The 12304-nt window shown below is 42.9% G+C and overlaps 1 protein-coding gene across 7 annotated transcripts in view; it reads right to left on the reverse strand.

The window, feature by feature from the left end:
* ARMC9 (armadillo repeat containing 9) overlaps positions 1 to 12304 on the reverse strand; it is a 1454284-nt gene that overhangs the window by 1284225 nt on the left and 157755 nt on the right. For all 7 annotated transcript variants that reach the window (XM_069617565.1, XM_069617561.1, XM_069617566.1 and 4 more), the window contains exons 3-4: positions 3804 to 3929; positions 293 to 463 (exon numbers count right to left, since the gene is read on the reverse strand). In XM_069617565.1, the coding sequence (XP_069473666.1) occupies positions 293 to 463; positions 3804 to 3929 (297 nt within the window). The remainder of the gene's footprint in view (positions 1 to 292; positions 464 to 3803; positions 3930 to 12304) is intronic.

Genomic DNA, 12304 nt, shown 5'->3' on the forward strand with positions numbered 1-12304 from the left:
ACATGTGAACACAGAAGGATGCAAAAGAAAAAGTTACAGGAGGGCGGGACATGGGGACACCCCGGGGAATGATGGAAAAATTGGGTCACACATGAACAAAGACTGTGGACAATACGCTTAGTGAATAAGGTCACACACGGAAAGGGAATGTGGATATTACAATTGGTGCAAAAGAGGATCTTGGGAAATCTTAGACGATACAAGAGCTTTAGAAGACATACATAGCATCAGAGTAAGACAAGCCTTCATGAGGACAAAAAAAGAAAAAAATGTTTTTTAATTCAAAACATACCGACTTTCCTACACCATGCTTCAGGGGATAAATGGCAAAGTGAATATGGAGGTAGAACTCCAGTTTTTGAGCAAGAGGGTCACTGTCTCGGATCTCTGGGGGGATGTGCTCCTTCCACAGTTCGAAGAATACTTTGCGATCCCCATCTTCAAAGGATGTGATGAGGTCCTTCTGCAGAAGAAAAACAAACTCAGTTGAAGAGCAGCTAGAGACAAACTAATGACATTCCACTCACCAAGGTCAATAACACAGCCATCTTTGAAGCAGGGTGTACCGATACAAAGCCCGGGACAGCTACTTCATAACGGTGGGCAATAGATTTTTTAACTATCAGACCAGTAAAGCGACGCTACACTCTGCTCATGGGTGTCACAGGGTACTCTGTACTTACCAGGAGCAGGTCCACAGTAAGAGGTGATAAATTGCAGGTGTGTAGTAAGCAGGTGCATGCACATTACGGAGCTAGCCTATCAGTCTGCACCCCCTGCCTGACAGCTGTCACCAATATTACTGCCTACACAGCCGTCCTTGAGCGGGTAGGGCAAATGCAAATGTTGCTCAAATATGCCACCCACTTGCCATTTCCCTTAGTCTCTTCTGAATCGACCAAGCCCCAATGATGGGCAGCTGGGACCACATCAAAAGCCAAGAAAAGTCAGGAGAAGGTCCAGTCACCGGTTACTGCCTCTACCTCCTACGGCAGGGAGAACTCTCTTGCAGGGTAACCAAGATACAAAGAGAAAGTGAGGGCAGAAAAATTACGTTCGCCGTTTTAACCCAAAAGACCATGCAATCGACTACTATCCCCAAGACTCAGGTTTAACCCCCAGAGTACATCGGGCTGTCACCTTACCCTTGCACATCCAGTGTGTATCCAGGGAGCGAGAAGTGGCATTTGCAGATGCCACACTATGGCAGAATTAGCCACCAAAGCATTCACATGTGCAGCCCGACAGAAGCACACTTTTGTACGGTATGCAAAGTCACAAAGAAAAAACACAAAGTTCTAGTTTTGTTATTGTATTTCAATGAAAAGTGTGTGGCCCCAAGATAACTGCCATTATAGTTATAGAGGAACTAAAATTCGTAGCCGTTAAGATAGAGTTCTAGAACGTGGCCTGATGGACAGATGTTAAGAGGCCACCCTAGTTACGATGAACAAAGAGCTCTGAGAGGTTAGCCAAAACCCAATCAAGGTACGTGGATGAGAGATCAAGGCTTAGCATCAGGAGAGTGCGAGTTAGGTCAGGGACCCTCAATGAGTCCACACAGTAGAGCACACAATTCAAAAGGGGAACCTAGTTTCCCAGTACTAATAGTATGAGGGACTGATCAGTTTCCCCATAACAATGAGCAAAACGGAATTGAAGCAAAAATATCAGGATAACAACAGAGCAAAAAAGAAGAATGGGGTTCCAAAGTAAACTATGGAGGGAACGTTAAAAGAAGAGAAATCTTTTCCAACACTCGCCTCCCATCCCCCAGACTAGGGACAGGGGGATCGAATACACCCCTGGCTGGGTTTCCTGTTCCAGTTGGTTATACATCCTGGACATCCCAGTAGCATTGCTATGTTGTGCACAGGGCCTATGCTCAATGGTGAAGTCAAAGCCTTGAAGGCTTATGGACCAGCTGGGTAACGTAGGATTCTCTCCCTTCATGTTAGCCACTTTAATGGCTTACGGTCAGTTTGCACAGTGAAGTGAGCCCCAAAGGAGGTAGGGTCTGAGCTTCCTAAGGGCCCACACAATAGAGAAGCACTCCTTAACGGTCACCCACCTGAGCTCTCCGTCGGTAAGCTAACATAGGATGTTCCCTGCCTTTGTCATCTAACCGAGAAAGGACAGCACCTATCCCGATTTCAGAGGCATCCGTCTGCAGATGAAAAGGTCTATGATAATCAGGTGCCCTTAGAACAGGGGCCTGACAAAGGGAATCCTTCAGGCCTTGGAAGGCCTTCACACTCCTCAGACCAAGAAACCTTCTTATGTTTCTTTGGAGTAGTGAAGGCAGTCAGAGTGGCATAGCCTGCCGTATCATTCCTGTAGTACCAATTGAGGCCTATAAATACTCACCTAGGTTTGGATTTTTGGGGATGGCCAGCCTTGTACAGCTTGTACTTTATTTGATAGAGGCTGAATCTTGCCCCCGCTAACCTGAATTCCAAGGTAGGTCACTGAACCTGGACCAATCTAGCACGTGGTAGCCTTTATGGTCAAGTGGCCTGCTAAAGGGCCTGCAACACAATACTGAGGTGTCTCACATGTTCTTCCCATGTTGGGCTGAAGACTGCTATATCATCCAGATATGCCATGCATAATTCATCTAACCCATTCAGGACATGGTTGACCAGCCTCCGGAAAGTGACGAGTGCATTCCTGAGACCAAAGGGGGTTAACCCTGAACTGGTAAAGTCCCTCAGGCGTAGAGAATACGGTCTTCTACTTAGCAATTTCTGCCATTGACATTTGCCAAAACCCTGCATTGAGATCGAAGGTGTTAAGGTACTTTGCAGCACCTAGCTTGTCCACCAGTTGTATTTCTTCTTGAACTGTGTCAAGTCTTCTTGAATAGCTGGAAGTGGTAAAAGGGCATTGTGGCTAAGGAAAAACATTGATGCTATTCTGAGGAAGTGGAAAGTCTTTTTTTCATCAGAAGAAGAACTTGTGTTGTTGTTGGAACTGTGGTTGACAGATCTTCATATTGACTTTCCAAACGTGAAACAGACCTTCACCTTCATATTGACATTTCAATTACTGAACTGAAACTTTACTACCTATGTGGATTTCCTTATATTGTTTTTGATGAATACTCCTTGAATCCTAGGGAAGGGATTTCACACAGGTTGCTAAAAGGTTACCAAGATACTGTGAATGTCATTGTTGAATTGCCATATATATTGTTTTGTATTTGACATTTAGTGTGAGGGCCAGAACTCCTGTGTTAAGTGTTTCCCTTTAGTTTGGTTAGGCAAGGAAACCCACAATAAAGTAGGGAACGTGAGGCATTTTGATATTATTTCTGTTCTAATAAAATGGCATATTTTGAACAAATATCAAACAGTTGTCCGCCTTGCATTGCTAACCCCTGACACCACATAGAGGGGATAGAAGGTCAAGGGGTTACCCCAACATTCACTAATAATATTTTGCAACAAGTAACAAATGAAGTCCATCAATTTGATCCTATGCAGGGGAATGCATGCAAACAGGAGTGATCATGTCAAAAGGTCTCGGGTCTGAGGAGAGAATTTAGGAATAATGTTACAAGAAGGATTCACAAACTACATTTACACCTCAGGTCTAGACAAGTAGATGTGATAATGGGGTTCACAAACCTCTGAAATTTGAACCCATCCTTCAACAACTTTAACTGCACTCAGTCACTCTCCCAGTAGACTATAACCAAGCCAGACCACTTTGAAGAGGCTTTCCAAGAAGTGCCCAAGCATCCCTCTAACAACTGCCCCTGAATTCCCATCTTCTCTTTGGTAACTACAGTGCATGGTTACCTGCAGCATCAAGGTGTTGGAGTCTCGGAAAGCAGATCCTGCAGTCTTCGGTAACGGTTTGCCTTTTACTTTACATTCCTTGCCAAAACTTTTCAGCGTTTCCTCAAACTCTGCAAAGTTTAAGTACTGGAAAAAGAAAAAGTAATCAGCAATTAACAGAGCAAATCCTTGTCATGATTAATGCACCCAGGCTACCATTGTGAAGACTGATAAATGTACAGGCAACTCACCTAAGGCAGCAAAAATGGCTGTGGTTTTGCTGCCGTCATCCATGTAGAGGATGCAGGGGACACTCCTGCAACCCCCAGACCCATTATACCATTTAAGCGGAGTGGGGGACACCCCTGCAACCCTTAAATGGTATAATGGGGTACACTTTTACCAGGTCAAACCACAGCATTTTTGCCGCGATCATTTGTAAAGGCGACATTTTTGCTGTGATTTTATTACTGCATACCATAAAAACAATACTCAGGGTTGTTATATGGTAGGAAAGATACAAAATTCAATACAATTCTTTTAAGCATGTGCCTAGCAAAACTAGACCTGGTTAAACATCTTCACAAGGAACTTCTTAAGAAAGGCACCAGTATCATGTGATGGCAGCAAGTTCCGTAACTGGGTGTCCTGGAGAGAGAGGAAGCTTCCCCTTAGGTCTGAGGGTAAAATGGGTGTGGAACATATGCAGAGGGTCTGCTGATCAAATGGATCCCCACTTGAAAGGGGACCACAGGCGTAACATCTATTAAGCAGGACTATGCAAAGGCTTCTTCAGCAAGGGAATAAAATTAACCTAGTTGAATTCTTCAAAGGACAGGGGGGCTGCAGAACTCCTTACTGTATAGCAGAAAGCACCTACAAAGCCAACAGATCTGGCTGAATTTACTGCCACTTGGAGCTTGCTGTGCTCAGCTCGGCTACAGTCATCAAATAACTTTAAGCAGCCTCACATGACCACGAATTGCCATTGTATGCCTGCATCTGTCTCGTATAGCCATGCACTGGCCTATTTTGGCAGATGCAGCCTCAGAAGCAGGTACAGGCATCATAGGCCAGGTGTAGACACATGCCCAGGCAAAGCCAGTAAATGCCTCTGACCAGCCTCTTTTACCATGGTATGGTACACATGTCAAATACAGCCTTGTGTGCTAGATCCAGCCTCAAATGTACAAATAATATCATTGTATGCCAATTCTTGCCATCTTATGCCTAAGTACTGTCACCACCACATGGCACAATACAAGCACATTCGTTCAGTGCAGGAAGCCACTTAGAACTACATTTCAAGGAATGCACTGTGTTTTATTCAGTACAGAGAACCCAAGAGGGGGACACATCCCAGAACCCAAGTTAACTCACTTGGTACAAGGGTCACCATAGCTGTACTTGTCCCAGAAATGTAGTTATGTTTTTGCAGGGTTACATGTCTCCATACCTTAACAGACATCAAAATAAAGAAAGTCTAAATACTGAAAATCTATTTAATGAACAGTGTATGATGGAAAAATATTGGTCACACACTCATTTTACTGTTATATGTAGAACATCAACATTTATCTTTGGACCAATATGTTTTCTTTACAAAAAGAAAAGTTTTATTGCGATATATTAACATAAAGGGGTCACTCATGCCCTCTTGCTTTGCTTAAGATTGATCCTCTCTAATTCATTAAGGCCCCAGAGCACCATTTGCCCCAATTACATTTGCGTCACTCAATACGGCTGCCACCAAAAGATCACATCAGTACAACTGGTTCTCCTCTTCTTCAGGCTTCTAGCCCCTGTACTTCTGTTTTTATGCTACTTCTTAGTAGTTAGTGCCTTGTCAATTCTCTTGGCTGCCTCCATCTCTGCTCTTCCTTTCACCTTTGTATTCCCAGTCTCTGTATCTTTCTGTAGTGTACTCTCTGGCTGCATTCCTCGCTGCCTCCTCCTCCCCCCCGCTTCCGCTGTGCCCTCTTCACCTCCTCTGTTGCATTACCACCTCCTTTTCCTACACCTTCCTCATTTGCATCCATCTCTTCTGCTCCACTAGCCTCCTCAGCACTCCACCTGGCACTCAGAGTATGATTCCTTGGAGGATAGGAATGAGAATGTGGTCAAATATTTCGCTTGGTGGGTTTATGAACCACGCCAGTAGTGAATTTACCCAATTAATACCTTTTCCACTGTATACAAAGTACGCACAGTAATATCGGCAATGTTCGTCATGAATTATACATTTTCTATCTATGTTGTTGAGCAAGAAATTAACATTTTGCAATATGTATTCTCCTGTAAAAAAAAAAAGGTTCTTGTGTTTTTCAAAGAAGGTACTTTTCCTGGTCTTCATTGTTCCCAATACATCAACAAAGGGAAACACGATCTACTCTCCACTAACAGGTAAAACAAATTCTACAGAGGGATTTTGCAACATGCAATTCCCATATTGTGTTCTTCTGGATAAGGTGTCCTTGTGGCATTTTCTACATAGGTAAAACTAACCGTAAATCTAAATTGAAATGGACTGAACACAAAAAAATAAATAATAATAAGAGATGGAATGAGTCAGCTAGAACGATACACAGTATTCTCGGTAATGAGCAATGTGGGGCGTTAGCATTCCATTCTGTATCCTTTCAGTTAATGTGCCTGTTGGATACAAGGTAATCTGAACACGCATATAATGATAGCGATAAAACAAACTCAGGAATTTTGCTAAATATTTTGGGGTCGTGTTAAAGGACCTCATCTCATGATTTACAGATGAGAAAAAGGTGTCATTTTTCCTCTGTTGCAGAGTTCCAAGTCAGTCTTTAGACCACAGCTTACGTTTAACTGGCTCTGGGTTCAGCACCAATGTCTCTTTAGTTGTTTCTAATGCCCTTAATAATATCACACCGTTTTTTCCCCCATTCCCCTAACAGCCAACATCGCCTATACCCTTTAGCTGTTAGGATTACAAAAGGGGTAGGAGAGTTTTCCACAACACATTTCTGTTATAATGCCAAGTTCTTCCACTTTACAATAGCATACATCGATATCAGGCCCAGCTCAAAGCTTTCATTGCGATTGGACCCGCTTTTGGGATGTGCAGAATTGCTCTCCAAAGTTACCCTCTAATACAGACCAAGCTACCAAGGTAGACTTCAGTTAGCTTCCGCTCTGTATGACATTGGAATAACTTTGTGTTTATAAAGCATTAAAGTTGGCAGGAGCATGAATCTTCCATATGTTTTATGCATCACCTTTGCCTGTGCCGTCAAAGCCTTCACTTTTGCTTTTAGTTCAACGACCCAAGGATGGTGATTTATGCTCAAGTTCATTTTCACTCCCAAGTATGTAATTGAATCGACAACCTGACGTTTCTCTTGACCTACGCTCATCTAAATCGTGGCTTCTTCTTGTGTCTCAACAAGCAGAGAATCATGATTTTTGATTTCAATACATTTATCTCCAGCCCGTTTTCCATCACATACTCTTGTAGCTTATTTAATCTTCGCTGTAGCCCAATCGGAATTTGGTCTATTATGACTAAATCATCAGCGTAGAGAATACACGCTAGGTCGTTGCCACAAATCCTAGGCGGGGAGGCTATTGCACTACCCAGGACCGTTCGTAAGTCGGACAAGTACAGGTTAAACAGGGCTGGGGCTAGTGGGCAGCCCTGATTCAGACCTCTGTATGTGTTGATTTCTTTAGATAGACACCCAAAAGAACTCAATCGGACTTTCATAACTGTCTCAGTATAAAAGGCCTTTATCGCTTGGAAAGTGTCCGACGGGTATCCCCAGCAATGTTCCCTCTAATAATTTTTGCTACGTGCGGAAAAGGCTGGTCTTTGTGCGCTCATTATTTTCCATGTCCACAGGTAAGACACTTTGTGAGCATGCATAGTTAGTGAGCCATCAATTCAAAGGCGTTTGGAAGGCAGTTTCTCCTTTCCAGCAACTGCAACTCTTTACAAATCAATGTAAACAGTGTAATTTACATACTGTTTTCCAAAGACAGACTACAGAATGCGATTATGAAGAGTCAACCACTCTAAGACTTAAGAATCTGCCACAGTGGCAAGCAAAGTTACTCCTTCTGAGACATTGGGCCTCATTCCGGGTTTGGAGCTAACCATGGAGTAATTAGCTCCATGGTTGCCTCCGAAACCGTCCCAAATCTGGCATGGTTAATGGAGTAATTACCGGTCCATTCCAGGGTTGGAGGGACCGGTAATTCCCCATTCACCTTTTGCCCTTCCCCATTCCCATTTCTGCCCCCTAGGGCTCAATGGGAATGGGGAAGGAGGTAATTACGGCACCGTAAATTACGGTACCGTAATTACCTCCGAACTACCTTTGCGGGTCCCGTACTTTACTCCTGCTAAAAGCAGGAGGTAAGGAAGGACCCCCAAACGGACCTCGGAATACGGAGGTAAGGGATTACCGGCATCGGCACCCTTACCGGTGCCGGTAATTCCTTACCTCCAACCTCGGAATGACCCCCAATGCCTTAAGCAGGGTGCCAAATGTGCACTCGCCACTAGCCCTGGCTAGTTGTATTTGACTCTTGGGGAGTAAGAAATGGTGTGCTGTGTGCATGTGTAGAATTAAGGAGGCAAGTTACTTTTTATGGCTGACTAGTATCTTGCAACTTGACATTTTGACCCATGCATTAAGTGTTTTATTCCTTTGGAAAAAACCTCTGTATGACAAAAAACAAATATCACTCATCATTACTAATGTGGCTGGCAAAAAATTCAGACAGGATGCAATAATTGCAGATGGAATGATGCCAACTAAAAAGAATCACCACTATCATCAAGTAATTCTAAATCCAGAACAGAATTTGTGCAAGGATGAAAACTGCATCGTAATAACTGCACCACAGAATATGATAAGAATTCCTGTGCCACTACTTACCATTCACACTACATTGTCCTGTGAAAGGAGCTGTGACAACACTTACTCAAACCAGTCTTGCAGATAAGAGGCATACCGCAACCCAGTTTTACTGCATAAATAAAGAAACTGTGCCCAACAAAAATGGTAAACAATGAACATATTCATATATCCCCCTTCTTAAACCCACAAAGCTCCAATGATATTTTCGAAGCAGCGGCCAGCAGAGAAGTGGCATAGGAAGGAACTCTACTAATATTACTGCCTACTTCCAAGAGGAATTATTAGGGGAAGAACATCTTTTGATAGGCATTAATTATCCCTATTGGCAAATCAAATTATTTGACTTCCTGAAAAATAATTTGCTTCCATGTACGGAGTACAATCTCATCTGAGCCCTACTTGCAACCCTGACATAGTAAGTAAAAGGACAGGGCACACAATACAGCCTATGGTTTTGCCATCCTTCCTCACTACAGCCTAGATAAAGAATTCAAGAAGAGCCTTACTGAGGTTTCTCATGGAACCTGTGGAAGAAAAGCACATACATTTGTCTTTTATGTTAAGAGCAGTATTCATAGAAGTACAACAGATTGAGTTCCATCTTCTGTAATACACTGCTATCAGTTAAACAAGATCCATGGGGTGCTATGGGCACTAAACGCAGAACACGTGATTACATTGAAAAGCCCTCAGCTAATGAGCACAGAAAGAAACGGAAGGCGCAGTTTCCTAGCGTTTCCTATCCTTCAGCAAACACCACATGTCCTTCACTGTGCTGTACTGCTGAAACATCTGACTTTTTAAAAGTTAGACATGTGTTCTTCACCCCCCATGGAGTGATCGCTTGGGTCCGTCCCCCCAGGCACTTCACAGCTCCTGTGATAACCTCCAATACTAAGTTGGACGCGCTCTGTAAAAAGTGAGGTATTGCAGCAGAAAAACACTGACTGGGATATTTGTATACCCACAATACTTTGCAAGAAAAACATGTTTAAAGCCTCCCTGTGATTCCATGGGCAGTTTAAGAAAATGGCATGAATCTGCATGTACGCAATTATTTTGCAGTGTAGACAAGATTTTTGCAACATACCCCACCATCATATTATACAAGTGCTCAGTGAGACCAATTTTTCAATAGCAGAGAGTTTTGGTATAATATGTTAAGGTCCATTCCCAAGGGAAGTCTGAAAACTTGGAAAGGATGCAGATTGTGTGAAAAGTATTTTAGTAGTCTGAATATCTGTTGCCCTAATACAATGTATGAGTAATTCCAGGCACAGTCCTTGCCCATTAGCCCTTAAATGCCAAGTAAATGATATTGCAATGTTGTTCTCCACTTATAGGGTAATGTTTGCTGTGCTAATGTAGGAGAATTTGAGTTTGACATTTGCTTACTCAAAATCCTTAGAGGGCAAATTAATATTTGATTTTACTAATACATTAACTTGCAAGGGTACCGTTTCAAAGTGGTTGTGTGGCATATGTACACATATTCTTATTGCTTCTGCATGGGGTGAGGTTACACATCCAAGTAGCGTGCTTACTTAATATTTAGTATCTGATGTTTGAGCTAACAGCTGGGTTATATAGTGTGGGTGATGCTTTTACTAAGGCACCATAACACATTCTGGTGCTTGAATGTTACTCATATTACAACAAACAGAAACAAGTGGTTGTAGGTATACATCTGGTAACCTTTCACAGAGACAACGTAGGTAGAGGCAAGGTTGTCTGGTAATATCTAAATGTTGACTGAGGCAGACGTTACAATAGGTACAAGGTACGCGGGTGCTAGAGTCAAGTATAGGAGTCATGGGTGGGGATGGAAGGTTACTTCCCCAATTTCTTCCACATACGCTCTCTTAATCACACTATTGCAAGCTTGCTTCAAGTCGATAAAGACCAAATAGAGGTTTATTTCCGTTTTTAATGCTTTTAATTTTAAGATGTTTAATACAAATAAGTTTAAAGAGGTTCCAGTTCCCTTAACAAAACCAGTTTGTTGCTGGTCAAGATGACCTTCATGCGGTCATGCTGTTAACTGTCTCAAAACAAGAGATCCGTAGAGCTTGCCCAAAATGTCCAAAAGGAAAATAAGGCGGTATCAGGTTCCCCCCCCTCTTGTCCTTTTTAAATATTGGGACGATTACAGACGCCCTCCATGACCGTGGTATCTCCATTCAATCGGTGGTTACCTGTTCAAAAAGGCAGACAATGAATACTGTCCAAGGTACAGGGGCGCTTTTGAGCATATGGTTGGTCAGTCCATCAGGCTCTGGGGCTCTCGAAGAGCTAGCTTTTCCAATTAAATCTTCTAGGATTCATTGCAGCGTTCAAAGTTAGCTTTAGGAAGCAGTGATCACTCTTTTCCATATGACCAACTTCTAACGATCACACCAAGGGCAACACATTTTCTGAGACAAATAAGTAATCCAAGACTCTGCACTGAGGACCCCTAAACCAGGTGGGCTTACCAAGGATATCCCCCATTGTTTGTCCGTTTAGCATATGAAAACTTCTTTGGTTCAGTTCTTTTAACCAACGGAAGCTCTTTCCCTTGAAGGTGTCAAATCAGTGTCAAAGTCTTTAATAGCCTGCCCTTCTTTGTCAATACTGGTCAGGTTAAGATCACCTCAAATTTCTAAATAGGGATCATTTAAACACGAGAGACGTTCATCAATTAACTCCATTATTGTCTCCACAAATTCAACCCTATCCACCCTGGCAGGATTCCAATACAAATTAAAGAGGATCCCCAGTTTAGGGGTCCCAAGGCGTTCCTGGTCTAGGCTTATTCAAGCATTTGAACAAATGGGCTGGGGTTCCATACTTCTGTCACAGACAAACCTTGTCTGTTTCTCACTGAAGTTAAAAGGCCAGAAAGTGGTATATCCCTGGTTCCTCGCAGTGAACCCATCAAACATTGGATTAGACCAAAGCCATGTTTCCTTGCAAGCATATTACATTGCAGGATTCAAAGACAGGATTCAGTTTGATTAATAAATGTAGGAACCCTCAGGTGTTCCAAGAACCAAAGACCAAGGCCCTCCCCTCCCCCTTATTCTCTCTCTCTATGTGTTACTTTGCCCCATTAGTGCTCTGGCCAGCCAAGACCAATCGTCCCCTTTCTGTTTTGAAGAGCTATCCTTCAATTCTCCACTCACAGTTCTCAAAGCCTCATTAACACAATCAAACGTTACATGCAATGGACCTCCTCCATCTTGTCCCTTCTTCCCTGCGCCAGCAACTAAAGCTGATTGTTAGTTGGTTGGGTTTCCAATTTTCCCTCTGATCTCTGGAGAGCTGTTTGATCCGTTATTCTAGCAGGTACTGGCACATATGACACGTCACCCTCTTCTTCATCACAGTAGGTTGACCTATTGAATAGATCATCTACTTCCGACTCTGAGTAATCTGGATCCCCCTGGATTTCTGCATTCGCTGGGTCGGCGTGGTGAATATGATTCTTTGAATTTGATTTTCTGTTGGAAATTCTAAACTTATTGGTCAAAGCCAACTTTTGCTCGGAGGGTGGCAGAGATAGATTTCTCAAAAACATCCTTGATCCGTTTGATTTAGCCTTTTAGGCTGCAGCATGTTTTTCTCTTCTTTCTTCTTTTGCTGCGG

This window comes from Ambystoma mexicanum, chromosome 10, assembly GCF_040938575.1.
Source record: "Ambystoma mexicanum isolate Mex_15411 chromosome 10, UKY_AmexF1_1, whole genome shotgun sequence".
Classification (NCBI taxonomy): domain Eukaryota; kingdom Metazoa; phylum Chordata; class Amphibia; order Caudata; family Ambystomatidae; genus Ambystoma; species Ambystoma mexicanum.